This window comes from Ornithodoros turicata, chromosome 4, assembly GCF_037126465.1.
Source record: "Ornithodoros turicata isolate Travis chromosome 4, ASM3712646v1, whole genome shotgun sequence".
In the NCBI taxonomy this organism is placed as follows: Eukaryota; Metazoa; Arthropoda; class Arachnida; order Ixodida; family Argasidae; genus Ornithodoros; species Ornithodoros turicata.
The window spans coordinates 53,392,201-53,412,826 of NC_088204.1; the positions used below are offsets into that span (position 1 = coordinate 53,392,201).

The window sequence follows — 20,626 nt, forward strand, 5'->3', positions numbered from 1 at the left end:
CTGATGAGTTTGACAAATGTATTGGTATAAATTTTATTTCCTCTTGTGTTCTTGCCGTTCTGTTTGTTGGCTAGGAGTGTGCTATGTGGTGAAGTTCATTTTTACCATGTCTATTTTCTGATGAGCTTGATTTTTTCTTCTGATTTTCCTCTTGTGTTCGTGTCGTTCTTTGTTGGCTGGGAGTGTGCTATGTGGTGAAGTGGAATATCTTCTTTGTATTGGTATAGATTTTATTTCCTCTTGTGTTCGTGTCGTTCTTTGTTGGCTAGGAGTGTGCTATGCGGTGAAGTTCATTTTTAACATGTCTATTTCCTGATGAGTTTGATTTTTTCTTCTGATTTTCCTCTTGTGCTCGTGTCGTTCTTTGTTGGCTAGGAGTGTGCTATGTGGTGAAGTGGAATATCTTCTTTGTAGTGGTATATATTTTATTTCGTCTTGTGTTCGTGTCGTTCTGTTTGTTGGCTAGGAGTGTGCTATGTGGTGAAGTTCATTTTTAACATATCTATTTTCTGATGAGTTTGATTTTTTCTTCTGATTTTCCTCTTGTGTTCGTGTCGTTCTTTGTTCTGATTGTTGGCTAGAAGCGTGCTATGTGGTGAAGTGGAATGTCTTCTTCGTAGTGGTATAGATTTTATTTCGTCTTGTGTTCGTGTCCCATAGTCTTCCAGTGTCTCTGCTGTTCACAGTTAATTACATACAACTATCAGAACTTCCCGCTATTGCACTGATGGTTCTCACGTATAGGAATATTAGACGTTTTATAATACAATTTGTAATTTTGATTGTAATAGTATTGATTAAGAATATTTTAAATGCGCTATCAATTCTGATTCATTGAAAACTTCCACTTGTACCACTTTCCACCATTGATTTGTGATACCTATTCAATGCTAATGTATCATGCCTGTAATATTCTTTGTTACGTGTATTGTGTTCCTTCTATTTCAGATTTTTGGCTAAGTTTTTCCCATTCACGCAGAGTCATAACATAATTCCTAATGACTTTAATAAATATATTTTCACTTGTACATTTGTGTATGGCTATCCTTTGCATGTAAACTGCACACCTGTTGTAGCTGGAAAAATTACGATTCAAGTCGATTCAGGCTGAAAAATGACGAAAGTCGACGGCCCAGGCTGAAAAATGACGAAAGTCGGCGGCCCAGGCTGAATGGTAAACGCACACGCAGCCCTCCGGCCACGCGACGCCCAAGTAGGAAAATTGTGAAAGAAGTCAGCCCAGGGTGAATGGTAAGCACGCACGCAGCCCTCCGGTCACACTCCGCCCACCACAACAGCCCTCCACCCGAGCACCGCCCACCTGTCGCGGGAAGGATGTCGGCCCAAGTATGAAAGTGGTGAAAGAAGTCAGCCCAGGATGAATGGTAAGCGCACAGCCCTCCGGTCACGCTCCACCCACCACAGCAACCCTCCACCCGAGCACCACCCTGTTACAGGTGGTGAAGGTTTTTTCGGCTGGGTTTTTCTCCTTCACCTGATTGGCATCACAATCCCCAGCACTATTGGCTTTAATAAATATATCTCAACTTGATTGGCATTAATAAATATATTTTGACTTGTCCTTTTTTGTGTATGACCCTTCTTTGCATGTCTCTGCATGTAAACCGCTCACCTGCTGTCGGAAAAATATGTGAAGTCGGCCCAAGAAGTCTGCCCAGGCTGAAAAATATGCTACGATGAGCGCACGCGCAGCCATCCCCCACCGATAATCACGTGGACAACCCTCCGCACACGCGCCGCGCAGGGAAAAATACGCGCAGGGCTCAGGGTAGGGTCCAATGGTCCATGTCGTACGCGCAGGGCTCAGGGTACACTCTAAAAAATATAACTCCTTTTTGGGTGTAATTTGACGATACCCTAACTGACTCCCTTTTTGGTGTATATATACACCCTCTGGCAAAACTACACCCCTCAGAAAGGGTGTTCCCTGAACACCTCTTTTGGTGTAATCTAGCGGTACCCTAACTGACTCCCTTTTTGGTGTATGTCTACACCCCCAGGCAAGACAACACCCTTCAGTAAGGGTGTTATGACGAGGGCAACAGAAACACAACGGTTAAAATAACAGGCATATTCTTTATTCGGATTACCTATAATACACTGCATGCACTGCAATAACAACACCAATGGTCACCGCACAATACAAAACACAAAAGTGTCCACCAACATGTCGACCAAGATGAAGGTATTACGGTGAGGCCAAGAGAAGTCTTGCCTCTGTAGTGAAAGAAAAAATGAACTGTGAAATGTCTTAATCAAATTAAGGGCGAAATACAAATTACATGACAGTTACGCAGATGGCTGAGGCTAGAGAAGAATTAAGAGTATACACAAACACAGCCCTCGTCAACATGCAAGCAGCTCAAGATAGAAAGTAAGACAATCGATAAATGATGATGATGATTGAATTTTATTGGCGCAAAAGCAACTTAAGCTATAATGCGCCAAAATCATGGTAATATTGTGACTAGTTAAAAATCAGATGCTTATACTAAAAAAACGTAGAAATTAAGAAGCACACAATCATAGTGTAGTTAAAAGACCAATGTCCCTACAAAGCTGCAATCGGTAAAGGGTCAGCGAAGTGTCGGTAGCGAGACCAGAACCCATACCTCTCTGATTTCTACCTCTCGCCTCTTGAGTTGTGACTCTTGCCAGCTGCCTTACTTGCTACCACAAATTGCACCAACTTCGTTTGTTACGTATACCCCTTGACTTTGCCTAACGACCACACGTGACGCGCGACGACACAACACGACGCGCACTGTTCTCTGATCTAATCCGTGCATTTCACTTAAGGTTCAAACATAATCTCAAAATACCCGCTTCAAAGGCGCCTCAATCAACCAGACAAGACAAAATACACCGATAACACTTACCAAACAGCACGCTGCAGCAAGACGCTCGGACAAGTTACTCGATCCGATGGGCACGGCGCATCTGTTGCTTGCATCCGTTCGAGACCCGGAACCATAATCCTTGCAGTGTCATACTAAACTCAGATGGTCAAATGACCTGTAGTTCACCAAACGACCTCCCCAAAGAACACGAAAACTTCCACAACTAACTCCAACCACCATAGCTGGAGAACACAGAGTAAACAGCACACTGTTGCCAGACCTGTCGTAGCGAAACGTTAGAAATTTGATGGCCACTACACCTTTTTCACACCAATTCTCGAAATTACACCCTGCAGAGCGGGACATACATATATTACACCCATTTCAGACCAAAAACAGGGTGTATTCTTTTTCCTGAGGGTGTAATAAGGGAGTTAAACAATTGATACACCCCAAATACACCCCAATTACACCTAAAAAGGAGTTTTATTTTTTAGAGTGTAGGGGGGTGCCGTAGTTTCTCATTGGCGACGGCTCTCAACCTATCTTTACTACTCAGATCGCCCTCCTCCAGGTGAGGGAACGGAGGGACTTGTTGCAAGCACGGTGGCCGATGGTCAGCGTGCGTGTCTCATTGGTCACAATTTGTGCACTGAGCTCGCTTAGAAATTACAGCGCACAGCTGTTGATGCATGCCACCTTGTTACAAAAGCATGTGGCTATCAAGTTGTCCGGTTGTTACAGCCTCCCCTTGCTGCCCACCGATGGCGACCAGCAACCTGTCCGACGCCCCCGCACGCTGTACAATCCACCACAAGCACTGTACCGCTGCCACTGTGCTCGTGAAGATAACTGCCGCCGCTGTCATATGCAGCTTCATTCCCGTCTTTTTAGAGTTTAGAGTCTGTGTAGAAATATGAGTGTCGAAGTTGTGACGTGGGCGTAAATGAGTCGACAACAGCCCTGTCAACTATACTAAGACACCCATCACTGTTCAGGTGATCAGATGCCGTCAAAACTGAGAATGAACGCCACATAAGACCGCACTGCCGACAACGTAACTTGGCTGGTCTTTACTTATCACACTGAACCAGAAATACAACTTTAGATGTGCCAGTGTCAAAGCACCGTGATATCGTAGAACAGTCCACAATAATTTTACAGGACAGTGCACTAATGATCTGGGGCTGACGATGGTGCAACCAGTGCCGGACTTTGGGGAGGGCAGACGGGCCACTTGCCCCCCCCCCCCCACACACACACAAAGGGGCCCCCACCAGTAAAGGTCTTGTCCAAGGGAAATCTGTTTTGCATGCCTGAAACGCATCCCTGAAACGGAAACTTGGTAAAAATCTGACCTCCGTCCACGCATATCGACCCCGAGTAACACATTGGATAGACATAGAATACACGAGGGAGCCCCGACAGCACAGTGCCCCGGGGCCCCCACCACTGTAAATCCGGCACTGGGTGCAGCAGTAATTTTCCTGTTCACGAAATGATACCGACGATTCCGAACACACAAAAGCACATGTGAGCTTGCCATGAATTTATTCATGAATTCATTAGGGCATCCGCAAGCCATACCACTCCATTGCTTTCTCAATAGGCCAGCGACTGTTTTTCAAATTCATGCAATGGTCTGCGCAATCAGCTACTGTTCTTTCTTGTTTCCACAACGTGTGTTCGAAACATTTGGTGTGTTCGCGAGGTTCTGTTGAATGAAATTGTCGATCCATCTGCTATCACACGCACAAAAACCGATAACACGCGGACGCTGTTCTCAAGGTGATGAAGGCAAGCTAGGGGTCGAAGGTACAAGAACAAAGCAAGAGGGAAAGAGTGCCTTGTAATCCTTTCCGCTGATATGGTGGATCAGTCGCGTAATGTAACATGTAACCGTCTGTCGCCGTAGTACCAGGAGCCTCCGCAGTGAACGCTAGGTAATCAATTAGATCGTCCTGTGCCCCATCTATCGAGCGGAATTGACGAAACGCGGAGGGTGTTGCACCCCCTTAACATCACGCCAAGCTACTTATACGAGTCCACGTTTTTCACTGAATTGCCTTCCATTTTGTAATCATATACTAAAGGCCTATTGCGATTAGTAAAGGTCATGACAGCACATTTTGCTACATTAATTTCCACGTCCCAGTTAAGACACCAGTTCACTATCTTATCCCACGATTCTTGCAAAATTCCCTGATCAGACAATGATACGACCTGGGGTGCTAGACTCGTCAAAGCAGAACTAAGTTCAAAAGATGACGTCGCGCGGGAGGAGTTTTGAACTTCCGAAGTTCAAGTAAAATGTTTCCCTTTCCCGGCATCTGAAGTTAGGTCTACGTCAGTGCATGATCCATATCAGTGTGTGCGCGACCCGCCCACTGGCACGAGCGTGATAGAATGAAGAACGAGAAAGCGCACCACTTCTGTCCGCTCCGGTGAAGAGTGAAATGGAGAACAAAATACACCTTTGAAGGATAAGGTCAAATCATGCATTGTCAAATATGTTTGGGCTGTGCGACCATTAGAATATTTCGGATCTCGACGCGCATGACTGTGTTCCGAATCGAATACGGAATTTTATGTTCAATTTTGAATCGAATCAATATTTCTTCCAAACTGAATACATACAGGAACAGCATGACTCGAGGCCTGATCCCATGGCATCACAAAACACCCGCGCTACTAGGATATGGTAATAAGGAAACGGAAATCTGTTGTACGAAAAAAGAAAAAAAAGTCGAAAAGACGAAGCACCCGGTGACACGGCTTTTCTTGTAACCTCCTCACTGCTGCTTCAGATAGCTGCGTCATTTCAACCTTGCTGCCGCTATCAGCAGAAGCAAGGGAACTGAAGGGGAGACTCATCGTTTTTTTCCGCAGTATTCTACATTACGTCACGGAGTAATTAACACGGTCGAGATTTTGCTCAAAGAAAAATTTCCCCAGCTATTTTTGTTGTAGTAATGTAATGTGTTTTGTGTTGAAATTGGTTGAGAAAACGAAATGCCCTTTCTGTTTCGGACAAGGAAAAACACAAAGAAAGACAACAAACAAACGAAATAAAAAAAAGTTGCGCTGAATTGGCACATTTCGGAGATCTATCCAGAATATTTGTCGCGACTGAAAATCGAACAAGTGCGCGCAAGTCACCCCAAAAGTTTGTCGATGACAAGCGTTAGTGACACCCCGAAGTAGAATTTTAAGCCTCTGTTTTGTGCCCCATTACATGACACACCCGCTGTATCGGCATGTGCGCTATACGTGTATTTGGGATCAATGAACACAACAACGCTTCGGTTGAAAACTATATTTGTTTCCTATTTCCTTTTTCTATGTATCTGCTGGCTTCTTTTTCAAAAAGACCCTGTGTACATTTGAGCACATGTAAACAGACTAGTGCCCGCACTGCGACGACACAACCACTTCATGGTAAAAGGGACGGAAAAGTCACATGTCCGAAAAACCCTGGGTCCGTGCACTTGCAAGCGCTCATTACGAGGTGCTGCTCCGCTGCATAGAAGAGCACCGACGCTTTCCAACGTCCTGCACATGCAGTGTTCATGTCTCTGTTGTGTGCATCTGATATTTAGGATGCATCTCTAAATCAGAAGGAACACTGTTGTCCTCCTCCGCGTCTCTATTGAATATATCGTTTTTGTACAGCAAGGAAACTACGTGAAAACAAGAGGGCATCAAGGAACCTGCGGCCATGGGAGGTACAGTGTAATACGTGGAGAACACAACAATCTTGTGCGCAATGATATCATTATCCGTGACGAGAAGCGCATCTTGCGTGAATCCTACAATCTCAGAACAGAATTTCACCACATAGCACGTTATCCGCAAACCATTGACACGAATGATAGGATTACGTACCCCTTCTGATTCGAAGAGCGAGGGGGCGTATAGCAATTTGGATATATGATAATTGCTATAAAAATGCCTATGTCCGCCTCTCTTTTCAAATCGGAAGCGATAAGCATATCATTCGTGTCTGTAGTTGGCGCACAACATGCTATGCGGTGAATTCTGTTCTGAGAGTGTAGGCTCTGCGCAGATGGTCACACAGCGAACGAACAGCGTTCTTCGACAGTCGGTAAAAGTGGCAAAAAACTCTCGTTTGGCATTTCAAACGATACTCATGATAAGTGTGGAGTCAGAGGCGCAGTAGTAAAGGCACGGCAATAAAAGCGGCCGCAACTCTTTCTAACAAACTTCGAAGTTCGCCACTATCTTTCCTTGAACTTTTCTCGGTAGAAAAAAATGTTGCGCAACGTCATTTTGACGTCACGGAACTTCTGCCAAAAGCTGCATTTCCCTTTCCTTGTACTTTGGTTTGATTGACAACACGGGACGTCACGTGGGCCAGAGAAACTGTCCAACGGCTGTCTTTCCTCATATCTCCCGAATTGTTTACATTGGTGAAATCTGCAAAGACACCATCCTCCCGGGAAGCCAAAACGTCATTTTGACGTCATGAAAATATTTCAAACTGCGCGCGTCCCGGTAGCCTTGACCTGAGGTTTGATTGACAGTCAGGAGCGCTCACGTGGGCTACGGAAAGCATCCAATGGTTGCGCTCCCTCCCATTTCTTGAACTTTCTTCGTGTTTCACGAAACGACGGGTCTAGCACCCATGACTGTAAATGACACAATCGTCAGCATATAGAGGTACCTTTGCTGGTACTTCCTTTACAATATCGTTAATGAAAACTGTGAACAACAGCACGGACAACTGGGAACCCCCAGAGGATTCACAGACTTCAGAGGACAGACGCTGTTTAAATACTAGCTTCTGTGAGCGACCAGTTAAATAATGTTCTATCCACCTCGTTATGTTATGGTTATTTAATAGACACTTTACCTTCAGCATAGGCTTAGAATGCACGGGGCATGGGGTATGGGTTCGCTTGTTATGTATGGGGTTCCTTGTTTGTGTGTATATTTTCGTTGCCTTTGGCATACATTCGAGTTCTATCATTTAACTGGCAGTTGAATTTCATCACAGGCCCTGAGCACCTGTTCGAGATCGCTCGCCCACGCCTCCACCCAGGGCAGCGAATGGAGAAGGTAGAAGAGCGAAGATCTAGGCCTCAAAACGGTCTTAGTGCACCTGGTCAGTAGAATTATGCAGGGAAGGATAACGGGCGTATTTGCGTTACCGTTTCCATTTTCGTTACTGCCATATTTTCGTTTCCGTTATCCGTTCCTGATACCAGGTTTTAATTTCATTTCCGTTACGTTTCCGTTACCGTTTCCGGTAATGGAACGGCTGTTACAGAGCTGCGGGAGGACAGTCCGTCCGGCTTTATCAGCACCCTGTTTTGCCCAAGTGCTGCTTCGGTGTCACGGTTACACACTACACAAGTAATTTTACGTCGTTGTGTTGCGCACATCTTGCAAGATTTTTAAAGAAGCGTATAGGAGCATGTCTTCAGCCAGTCTTCCCTCTTCAGTCACTCAGAGTGCAGCAACCCACGATAGGCGTAACCTGAATCTAATGTTGCATTTATAGGCGGACGCTCCCAGAAGTAAATAATACTGCCATAGCCACGGTGAAATGAAGAAAGTAAAAAAAAATCATGCTGCCATCCTCGTGCTATGGTGGAGTGGTGGTATGGTCGTGTATGGTGGAGTCTCATGTCTTGATGTCATGTAGGTATAGGTGATGTCAGAAGTAGGTAAGCTAGTGATGCACCCTCGATGTCCAATATTGCGCTTTGTTTCCATGCTGTCTTTAGAGCATTTAGAGCATGTATTTAGAGCATTACAGGGAATGAAGTCATCAAAATACAAAAATAAATTAAAAGTCACTGAAATTTCATCGCACAACAACAATACCCATTACCCGAATCCAATACCGGACGATAATTTTCGTTTCCGTTTCTGTTTCCGTTAATGGAGGACAGTGGTATGCCTTTCCGTTTCCGTTATCATCTCCAATTTCGGTAATATACCGTTTCTGTTTCCGTTACCATTACCGTTACCCTTCCCTGGAATTATGATCGTCAGTCATGAATAGGTTCCGCTTTGCGTTAAAACTGAGCTTTTTTTTTTTCAGCTGCACGAAAGCAGAACCACGAAAACTCCATGCTGAGTGACACCGAAAATTCACCGCCATGGAACATGCAACTAAACCGTCAGTTTCTGTTGTCATCTCGTGCAGGTTCTTAGCTCTTACCCTTGCACAACATTGTTCTTAAGGCAACACAGGGCTTATATTCTGCTACACTCCCTTGTCTAACAGATGTGTTGAAGCACCTGTGCATCATGCTGGAAACTGTAAGTACTAAACTAACAGACTAAATGACGCAAGAGAATGAGGACAGGCTCAGTACTCTCCAAAGTTTACCCTGTGCACTGATGAAGAACTTCTGCGGTTTCGTAGACAGCTTGGTGAATTGTGAGCTGAAACAGAATCTGGTTGGTGTTCACGTGTTTGCAAGTGTGCTTTATGCAACAGCTGACTGCTCATTGGATCTAAAGGATCTGGATCCGATTGGCAACATACTTCAGCAGGTTTGCATAGCTGGTCGTTTGTCTGCAACCTTATAGAGGTCATTCTTAAACATAATTTTGAGTCTGATTCAGTGACTTTCATCTTTCATCGTTAATTTCTTAGGCAACTTCAGGTCTTGTATGTGCTTGTCCCTTCTATGTTGTTCCAGCCTCAGAACATCAGTTCTCTCATAATTTTGAGTTCCTGGTGTGATAGCATATTGCCCTATGAAGTCACAGTACCTTTTTGAGAAGTCACTTTTCCACTTGTGATATCATTGCTGTTTAGACTTCCTGCCCTTCCCCCTTTTCTGATAGTAAATACTTTGAATCTCTAAAAGCTCCCTCTCAGCTCTCCGTTTGCTCACTCATTCTCAACTGATTCGCCACATTGAGCGTGAACGAGAATGCCCTTGAGGGAGTTTTGCCGAGGTATGGTCGTCTGCAACTGCATAAGGAGTAGTATAGATGTGGTGTTGCCCAGCACAGAGTATATTGCGCTACCACGGCAGACGTAACATACACCTCTAACACACTCAAAGTGGCCACGCGATCACAAACAAAGATCGGCAGAAATGAGATTTCGCAGTTTCGTAGTCGATATGGCGATGATGATCTTGCGTTAGATGAGTTTAATAACATTAAAAGATTTGACGATCAAGGTAAACGTGGAATGAGAACTGAAATAAACGAATTAAAATAATCGATCCTATAAATAGCCAGTATGTCAAAGGGAGCAGAGCAGATAAAACGATCATGGTCGGCGGCCAATTCAGTGACAACGGCTACAATTCCAATGCGTTGTGTACATACCTGATTTCGTTGAAACCGCGGACTGTAGCAAGAGCTCCAAGAAGAGTGGAAGATATAAGCGGAGTTCTCGAGGCAAGTTGCTGCTGTCCATTATTACTGCTAGCTGTATAAAAGAGGGTAGTGATCATGGTACCAGCGAGCAATGCAAAGTACCTGTCAGAGCATAAAAATAACTCAACACGCACGGCGGTTTCGATGCAAGGCTACAAGCGCTACAGGAGCTAACTGCTACTTCAGGACTATTTCAAAATTTGACATACCGAGACAAAGCTGCTGTCCACGTGGTCAAGCTCAAAACGATAGGGCATATCTCGGAGATCGAAGTCCCTGAATACGCTAGGATTCGTGTCGCTGCATGAACGTCTTATATAATGATAGCTGATGCAAGAAAGCGAAGGTATCTTCACCGACTGAAGGAGCTCCTTGGGTGGCGTCTTCTTGAGAAAGCATACGAAGTAGAAAAAGTATGAGGAGGAAACAGAAACAGGCGAAATACAAAGGTTTGACCAACGGCACCTTGTGTGCTGCAATGGCTTTCTCCAGTTGCGTAGCTTTCCTCTTCAAGCCGTTTTCTTGAAGAAATTCACGTTGGTATTGAGTGCGTTGACCGTCCTTCTTCGCCAGCCTGCTCAGCAGTGCAGGACTTGGTACACCAAGGACCTGTGTGTATCATAGCACACAAAAGCATCAGAGAAGCAGTACGTAACGTCCTCCTTATAGGAGACAAAAATATTTGCATGACGACTCGGTACATTATCAATACGACTAGTGGTTCATTACACCTGTGATGTAGCGTTCGACGAGTGATTATGGATGCACTGCAAAAGGAAAACACAAAGTGTGTCTTTAACCGTGTTCAATCAACGGCGTTACACCGATGAAAAACGAAAGTGTAGTATAGGGCCCGGGACTTTATGTACAAAAATATTCCAAAAATAGGCATGCAAATATGCGGCGACAAACGTCTAAATATGCACAAAATACGCAGAAATGTCACAATGGTGGAATGTTGCTCCAGAGGCTGTCGCCTGATCGTCGGAAACTATATAAACATGTCAATTGTCTGAAAACATTCGTTGCTAGTTGTGGAACGTACGCGCGTTCACGCGTGCGCACCATGGCCACACTCAGGTTTTCAAAGGTGCGTGCGCGCACACACACGCCCACGCACGAGTATATTTTTACATGGGATGATTAAAAACTTCCTGTTTTGCCCGTCGGGAAAGCCATGTACTGCGAAAATAAATGCGCGCTATACCACTCTATATCATTTCGGCGAATTAGCTAGCTACCTAACTGATAGACACCACACTCTAAAAACAGAGCTTCATCGCATAGCATGCTGTGCGCCAACCATTGCCACGAATGATAGGGTTATCTCCTCTGATTCGAGGAGCACATGCAATGGTTGGAGCACAGCGTGCTATGCGGTGAAGTTCTGTTTTTAGAGTGCATGTGTAGACAGCTCTTTGTTGTGATATTCATTGCCTTGGAAAACGGCGCTCACGGTCTTCAACAGTATTGTTCGATACTTCTTACCAACCACAGCTTAAAGGGACCGAAAAGTGAATATAAACCTATCGAAACTTTATGTTCAGCGAAAAGCTTGAACCATCAAAAGTTCAAATATCAAAGAACTCCGCTGAAATCGCTGTAGTTTTTCTGTAATCGAATTTTCCATAATTGCATATCCAGGGATCTAGTAGGAAACCGAGCAGTCTGTCAACAATTGCATGACCCCGCGCCATCTGTCGAGGACGCATGTAATACGCGCACTTCCGGGCGCTAATCTGGCGAAAACGAAAATGCCAGTGGGCATCTGTGACCACTTTCTACGTCGAGAATGTCGAGCCTCTTGAACATGAGTGCGCTGGAATTCCGCATTCGAGAACTGTCGCTCACACAGAACTGTTGTTCGTGCGTTAGCATGCTGGAAAGTGTGTTCTTCGCAGCAGAAGATTCCTCGTCCAGAGATTAATCGGAGTCACATTCGTCCTCAACAGTAGCTCACCGTGCCGTGAACATGGACTGCTTTGTGAAATTTCCATGTATCAGGGAGAAGCACTTGTGTAAGCCGAAACAAGCGCTGTGTTTTCGTCGTGCAGGCGTTCATGTGTGAAATGCAAACCGACGGTTACTACGGATGGATACTAGGGTTTTTGCTGCCGAGAGGTAGAGAATGCGTGTGAAAAGCAGACAGACGATTGCATCAGAACTAACGAATATTTCGAAATACTGTGCCTTGACACCGAAGTACTGCAAGTGTCTTTTACATACATCCGAGAAACCGAAGAGCATGGCAACATACACGGCAGCGCCGTGTGGTCTTTACGCGCTACTTGAACGGCAAACTGGACGGAAAACCCTTATTTCTGCAGGAAATTCCGTTATACCACCTGTCGGCCATTCACAAGAAGGATATGGGATGCTCCGAGAAAATATAATAGAAAGTACTCCACTGGATCTCGATCTGCGTCATGCATGCTATTAGGGATGCTTTCCCTTCAGTGCGCTGACCTGTAGAAATGTTGTCAGCATATTTTCATTTCTTGTTTGCTGCAAGTTTTTCTCATTGCTTTTTCTTTGCTGTCACAGCATATTATAATTACTAGTTTGCTCCCGGAGGGTTAAGTAACCTGTGGGCATAGATGTATTTGTAGGTTATACTGATGTCTCAATTGTACATGTGAGGAGTAAGTAAGATAATTTTCATCAGTGTCATTCAGCTGAACTGTGTTCATAACCTTTTAGTATAGTTCTTAGTGACCACGTTTCCAAATGTCAGCTAATAATTGAACCAAGATTGGGATTTAACAATTAATGAACTCTGTTTTGCTAAACGGAGTACTGATTCATTATCACGTCACCAACTAACATTTGTAAAGAAGGACTTTAGGGCTGACATCAAGTATTATTAACCCTTGATCTGGGTTCAAAGTTAACCATGCACCATTGGTGTGCATAGTACCCCAAAATGGCTAAATAATTTATTGCATAAGTTCTCTGTTACTGTAATTGAGATGTACTTTTGTAAAGTACTTTTGACAGCCCTGCAAATTGAAACTGGCTTCGGTGTACACTACAAATGCATCGTAACATTTAATTGAAATATAATATAAGAGCAGAAGCAACATTTTGTCACAACTCAAACTATATCTTTCTTATTTATTGTCCAGGGATTTAGGAAACAGAGTAGGACTTCCTGCCCTCTGATGTTTTGACGTACTTGATAGAGTTGTAAAACCTGCAACAAAATAAACAAGAGAAGTATAAACAGTTTCGTCTTTCCCTTTTGAATTTAACAAGCTAGTTACATTTTACCATTTGTTCACTTTTGTATTCTCTGTTGGTGAAAAGATTACAGGAACAATAATGCTGCAGATCAAACAATGACCTGTCATTTTCATGAAGATCAGAACATTTCTTCAGGCATGCTAAGTGAGACAAAAGAAATGTACAATGAAGGTTGTACAAAAACAGCAAATCTCCGTCAATTAAAACATTATATATGTGGATGTTACCACATCGTGTAGTTTCCATCCAAAAGTAGGACTAGGCAAGGTTGTTTGGTAGGTTGTTGGTATGTTGATGTGCTATACCGTTACAGCACATCAATATAGATGAGGGGCAAACACAGTAGACAGCGTGATTGCTGCAAACTCAAGTGAAGATTTATTCAACAGAACAAGAAACCGAAAGCATGAGTAGAGAAAGGCAGTGGCCATGCAGTACATGGTGAACCACATTAATCTCTGAGAAGGTTGGATCGGAAGAGCAATAAAGAGAAATGACAGTTGCGTCCGAGTTAGGGGAACTCTGCAAATTTAGGACCAATATGATGTGGTAACCTTGCATGGCTCACCACAGCTCTGACACACATTGAACAATTCCAGTAGTGGGGCTTCAAAGACAATGAACGTTTGCTGTTTCACTGGGCATTCAAGTGTAGAGGATGCATCTCTAGAAAATTAATTAGCGTTCCTTAGTCATAAAGTCATAACCACATCTCAACAGGAAGTATTCTTGTACCCTTCAAACAAGCTAGTAGTTGTCATCGGTTTCTTCTCCTCTTGTTGACGTCATACTAATGTTCTGCACCTGTCCAAAGACTCAAAAAAATGTCACAAAGTCTGCAACACGTAACAATTAAATCTAGTGCTTCCATCTGTGGACTTTGCATACCTGCTTTCAGCTATTTCTGTCATGTCAACTTGAGTGCCTGGATCACACAGACACACGAAGCAGTCTTGCGCCACTTCAACACTGGAAGGCCCCTAAAATTAAATTTGTTGATGTTGACAATGTTGAGTACGGGACAAGTAGGATAACATAAGTTAAATGGAATACGTCGTTGCTATATTATAATTTATACATGTGTGACGCCTGTACATACCTAAGACGTTGTGTTGAACTCGTCACCTCGGTGAAGCAAAATCACTGGGTACTGAGCACCAGTGTGCTTCGGACATTTTCGCAATTCGCCGTCTACGGCATCTTCGTAGTCATCGGCAGCAAAATGAGCTCAGCACACACGACACGACTGCTACATCTAATAACCGAGTGTTTCGAACCACATTCGTTTTCGCGCACTCTCCTGTTGAATCTTGTGGTAGAAAACGCTCGCCGCCAATGGTGAACGAACATGATTTTTGCATCCCCGAACACCAAAACTACACCAGGCATATGTAGGTCTCTCGAATAATTGACACAACAACCACGAACATATCATTCACTTCTCTTCGCGCGACCAACACGACCTCCCACGACGTAAACAATAAACGCGATAACACAGACGGCCTTGCAGATGGCGCGGCGGATCGTAGCTCGTAGCGGTGAAGTAGCTGAATGCTTTATTAACGTAAAAGCTATGGAAGTGAGCGTCATTTTTAAAATGGCATTTAGCTGTAAGATAATGTGCGTCAGCTTTGATCTCTACAAAATTAACTCTCACGTGGTAAGGGTTGACCAATCCCTGGGAGCCCTGGACCTGAAACCCAAGTTGCTCTTTTTCTCCGTTCGCTGGCAGCACCGTCCATGTTTCGGCAATCTTCAAAATATTTATACGTAAAAAATATGCCGAATTGTGAAGTAATGCTTTCTGTGTCTTATCAAACAACGATGTTGTGCACGACAGTGGGCAAAAATATGGGGGTTATTTTTCACTTTTCGGTCCCTTTAAACCTGCTGATTACTTGCCGCGCGTTCTGTCCTCAGAAGTTGGTGTAGGGTCGATGACCTCCCTTTTGGAACAGCGTTACCAAACCAAACATTAAACTAAAACTATTCAAATAGCTCCGAAGACGTAATATGCGTCGTCTTCCTTTGCGTCTTTCATCCCAAATACGTCCAGAGTGTCTTCGGCATACCCGGACTGATCCAAGGTCAAACTCCCATCAGCTCCACGCTTTATTCTGATAGAGAGAATGTGGCTAACCTCCCCGATATTTTTGATATCAAAGGTGGCTCCAATGCTTTGTTTGAACTTCCTTACTTTGTCTTCATTTTCCGCAATGATCAAGATATCGTCTACATACACTCCAACGACGATACCTTCCAGGTTGTCGAAATAAATACAGGGATCCGCTTTTGACCTCGTTAAGCCTACGCTCTTGAGAAATTCGTCAAGTCGCACATTCCACTGCCTCACGGACTGGCGTAACCCGTACAAGCTCCCTTTAAAAGGCAGACGTCATCTCTATTTCCTTCATGAAACAGCGCCGGCTGCTCCATGTAGATGCGTTCTTCCAACAATCCGTTCAGGAAGGCGGCCGTAATGTCGATTTGGTGCGCGGACCACCCTCTTTCGACTGCTAAAGCCAAAAGTATACGAACCGACTTCAGTTTAATCACCGGCGAAAATGTCTCCTTGAAGTCAATTCCTTCAATCTGTGAGTAGCCACAGGCAACCAGCCTGGCTTTATACCTGTCTAGATCACCGTTTTCGTTGTACTTCTTCCGGAAGACCCATTTGCTTTCGATTACATGTCGATCGCTCGGCCAAGGAACTACCTCCCATGTTTCATTGTTCTTCAAATTTGTTAGCTCCTCTTGTATGGCTTTTCGCCACTCGGTTCCGTCAGACGCTGACAGTGCTTCTTCCACAGTTCTTGGATCAGGCACGAAATCACTTCTTTTTACTGTAAAGCACGAATAACTTGGCTTCGGCTTCGCAGCTAACCGCTCGGAGCGCCCAGACAGCGGCATCGTAGTCGCTGATTCAGAACTTGGACCTGTGGCGACGTTAGCAGTTGAGGAGCACACGTTTGCAGTCGCTGGCGGAGCCTCCAACGGATCCACTAGCGCTTTCGTTGGGTTATCGCCGTCAAAGGTTTCAGAACCCAAGTCGAAAAACATAGAACCATTGCTGAATCCGGGTTTACAAGGTTACTGCGTGTCGTTTATGCTCTTGCACGGAAAGCCATCTTCGTCGAAGTAACCGTCGCGGCTGACGAAGAAACTGTCGGTTTCTGTGTCCCACAACTTGTATTCTTTTACGCCCTCGGGGTACCCAACCAATATACATTCTACTGCCTTGGGGTCCAGTTTGGACCGTCGACGCTGTTTCTTTATGGCCCAGGCTCTGCATCCATATACCCTTATGTGGTCGATACGGACTTCTTTCCCGAACCCCAGCGACTCTGCCACATGCCCGCCAACCGAGCTTGAGGAACACTTATTTCGTAGGTAACTGGCAGTTACAAGTGTGTCGGCTCAGAGTGTCTTGGGGATGCCAGACTCTAGCAGGAGACACCTGGCCATATCTAACAGAGTCTGATTGATCCTCTCGGCCACGCCGTTTTGCTGGGTCGTACCTGGAACCGTAAGCTGTCTCTCTATTCCATGCTCCTGCAAGTACTGGGCAAAGCCTCTTCCAGTGTATTCTCCTCTGTTATCGCTTCGAAGTGTCTTTATAGTCAACCCATGCAAGTTTTCTGCCATTTGCTTGTACTGACGAAATGTTTCCAGTACTTCACCCTTCGTCTTCATTGGATAGACCACAACATACCGCAAAATAATTTGATTCCCCCATGGACTGGGGTGACGCTTCCGACGTCTGAATGCACCAGTCCCAACGGTGAAGTGGCCCGCGACGAACTCTGGGTATACAGGAAACATTTTCGTTTCAACTTCCCTAAAAAGTAGATGGTACAGTTCCCTTCTTCCTTTGACTCGTTTCCTCCAAGGAAACGATGCACAGCTCCCATGTGAAGTATTGGATCAGCTCAAGTAGCCGCCAACTCACACAGTGGCCTGGACGCCATTAATTAGCAGTTAGAGTAATTTGGGTCCCCCCACAATAATTAGGATCATTCAGTGAGCCATTACACTAATTAGGGAGCATCTAAGACGTGTCCAGACCACAGTGTGAGTTGCCGGCTACTTGAGCTGATAAAAAATAAAAAAATTAGACAGAGATAGAGTGGAGAGAAGGAGTTTTGTTGAAGGTCAACGATGCCATCTCAAAGAAAGCGGTCCCGGACGCCCGCTGACCATCGCTGGGCGACGGAACACAGAGGCAGGTTGCAAAGCATCTTCAGCTGTGACCACAAGTTCTGGACATCCTGTGACGTGAACTGTGACGTCATCATGGCATGTCTGGCAGGTTAGGACAGCTCTGGACATGCAAGGAGAAAAACACTCATAATACAGAGGTTGTGAAAGCAAGAGTAAATATGCTAACCATCAATAGCTATCAACAAAAAGAATCAGGCACAGAAGCAAAACAGCCCACCACAACAGCAGTCACGGGGAGCGCAGAACAATGCGACTGCTCCATCCGACAGCCAGCCACAGAACTGAATCATAATGCTTTTTTCTCCTCTATAAAGTCGCGCATCTGCACCCCCTAGCGGCTACTTTCTCAACTAATTTCATGACAAAATTATTAAGCATCACGCCAGCGCTACTCTCGTTCCCGAGGCAGAAGAAGATAGAAAATGACGGGGATGCCTGGCAACAGCAACCAGCGCCCGACATGAAAATCACAAAAAAGCGGGGATAAAGTTGGCGAAAGAATTAAGTTACACAACACATCAGTCACGAGGAGCGCAGAACGACACGTCCTTTCCATCTGAGAGCCAGGCACAGAACTCAATCGTGATGCTTTTTACTCCTCTATAAAGTCATGCATCTGTCCCTCTTGTGGTTACTTTCTGAACTAATTTAATAGCAAAATTATTAAGAATTGTTCTAGCACTATTCCCATTCAGGGCAGCACTAGCGTCGTCGTCAAGACAAGAATCTTTCTTGTCAAGAAAGAAAAATATACAAAGCGTACAGAGGAAAGCATGCATGTCGGGGCATGTCAGAAACGCTATTACACGAGGACAAATCACACGACTGCTAGGCAACAGAGGAAAGCAAACTCTTGAACAGAGTGAAGAGACACTCACCATCATCGGACACGTACACTACATTCCCTCATTCTAAATCCGCTGGTCACAAAATCCACCTGTATCGTCGAACACCATTCACCAGTGACGAACCACACATCCATACCCCATCAGAGGCAAACGGAGCCCCACCGAAGCTACGCTCTTCCAGTAACGGCCATCGCAATTGCTAGGAACAGAATTAACGCGTCCACACCCGCCAGTGTCCAAGACAGAAGTGATTCCTTGCACCCTCTGCAGACCTTTCTCATTGGTCGTGACGTCATCCTATTGCCTCAGGGCTACACTGTTTTTTCCACTAACGTCCAACCCATCTCCTCTGGACAAGGTCCACCTGAAACAATAGAGTCGCGGTATGACGTCATCATGCACCTGTGTGCCTCAAGGACGCGTACGCTCTAGACAGGGGACCTGTTATTTATTGAATCACTATCCCAAGATTATTTCCTTTATTCTACTATAACGATTGGATACGGAACTATTGCGGAAAAACACCGTACATGAGAGGTGATTGTAGGAATTGAGCATTTCACCCCAAAGTCTTACTAAATGGGACTTACGAGTACAGGAAAAAATAAAATAATGGTTCAGCAAGACATGTCCATCCCATCCGAGAGCCAGGCAGCTAACTGAATAATGACGCTTTGTTCCTCCTGGATAAAGTCACACACCTGTCCCCTTCGCGGTTACTCTCTCAACTAAATGAATCGCAAAATTATTAAGAATTGTTCTAGCTCTACTCCCATTCAAGGCAGCACTATCGACATCGTCAAGAATGTTTTTTTAAATGAAAAAAACTACATGTAGAAAGAAAGCAAGTCAGAACAGGTCTGGGCATCAGCGCACGTTTGTCAGACAACAAGGGGGGAAAAAGCGAAAAGAAACACTTGAACAAAGCAGAAAACCAGCATCAAACTATTTCTAAGCACACGCACTCCTCTTATTCAAAAACAGTGCTCATCATAAATCCGTCCAGGACAATACACACCATTTTTCTATTGCTACACTTTTTTCCAGTAACAGTCAATGCATTGCTACACACACCTGAAACACTGTGTGACGTCATCACATCCTGTCTGAAGAAGACAGCGGCAAAGACAAACACTCCTATTATTTATTGAATCACAAGGTTATTTCCTTTGTCCGACTCTTAATGACGTTCACTTTTACAATAAAATTCAACAAAAAAGCACTGTGCATGAATCTTGATCTTAGCGATTTTCACCCCAAAGGCTCATCATGGTCATTAGAATCACAACACCAGTAAACTACCACTGCTCTTTTAAAATAATAAGTGAGACCACTCAACATCATCACCAGGCTTATGTAATACATGACCCTTTCTATGCTCATACATTCGTTGTCTGAGGCTACACCTGCGAGCAAAAAGGCGCGAAAGCCTGGGGGCAAAGTTCCATTCGCGCACGACAAAGCACAAGACAGAACGCCTTTACGGGAACAGATACATGATGTGATTGCATTCCCACTATATTAATGATTTTCTATCTTGCATTGCAGTTTAGAAAAACTATTACAAAACTATAATTTTAGGAGCCTATTAAAATTCTACTTTCTATGGAAACTATAATTGCCCTCTTACTTGGAACACTATTAATCAAGCGCTCCAATTTTTTCTCTCTTCCCATTTCAGCCTTGTCATGCAGTGAAGGAGTCTCACAACCAAAATAATTAATTTACACTGAGGGTGCCGTGCTTCATGAATTCCTATCCTGCGCTCAGATGCAAGCGTTTCTGCACAAATACCTATAACAGCTTACTTCTTCAACATACAGAGCTCCTAACAACATCTAACAAACAAGCAGAGAAACCCACTTCTCACAAATTCAGCTTTACCATGCGACTTTCTTCTGCGCAAAAGCAGTGATTTGAGGAAAGAGCAGCAAAAATTGTGCGCACATGTGCTGGAATTGCAATGACTTCAAAAAGTGAAGCATATGCTAATAAACTAAGAAAAAGACACTCATGTCTTGTATCAGATAATTCTTGCATAATGCTACATACACAGCCGCATTGTCCCTGCGTAAAGAAAGC

At 44.4% G+C, this 20,626-nt stretch overlaps 1 protein-coding gene and 1 long non-coding RNA gene across 2 annotated transcripts in view; one reads left to right on the top strand and one right to left on the bottom strand.

Moving 5' to 3' along the window:
- Positions 1-20,626, top strand: part of LOC135393181 (uncharacterized) — a 294,635-nt gene that overhangs the window by 57,510 nt on the left and 216,499 nt on the right. The window lies entirely within an intron of this gene.
- The window catches only part of LOC135391547 (uncharacterized protein C05D11.1-like), a 116,005-nt gene that overhangs the window by 46,525 nt on the left and 48,854 nt on the right, over positions 1-20,626 (bottom strand). The window contains exons 12-14 of the mRNA XM_064621846.1: positions 10,698-10,841; positions 10,442-10,618; positions 10,182-10,284 (exon numbers count right to left, since the gene is read on the bottom strand). Coding sequence (XP_064477916.1) covers positions 10,182-10,284; positions 10,442-10,618; positions 10,698-10,841 — 424 coding nt within the window. The remainder of the gene's footprint in view (positions 1-10,181; positions 10,285-10,441; positions 10,619-10,697; positions 10,842-20,626) is intronic.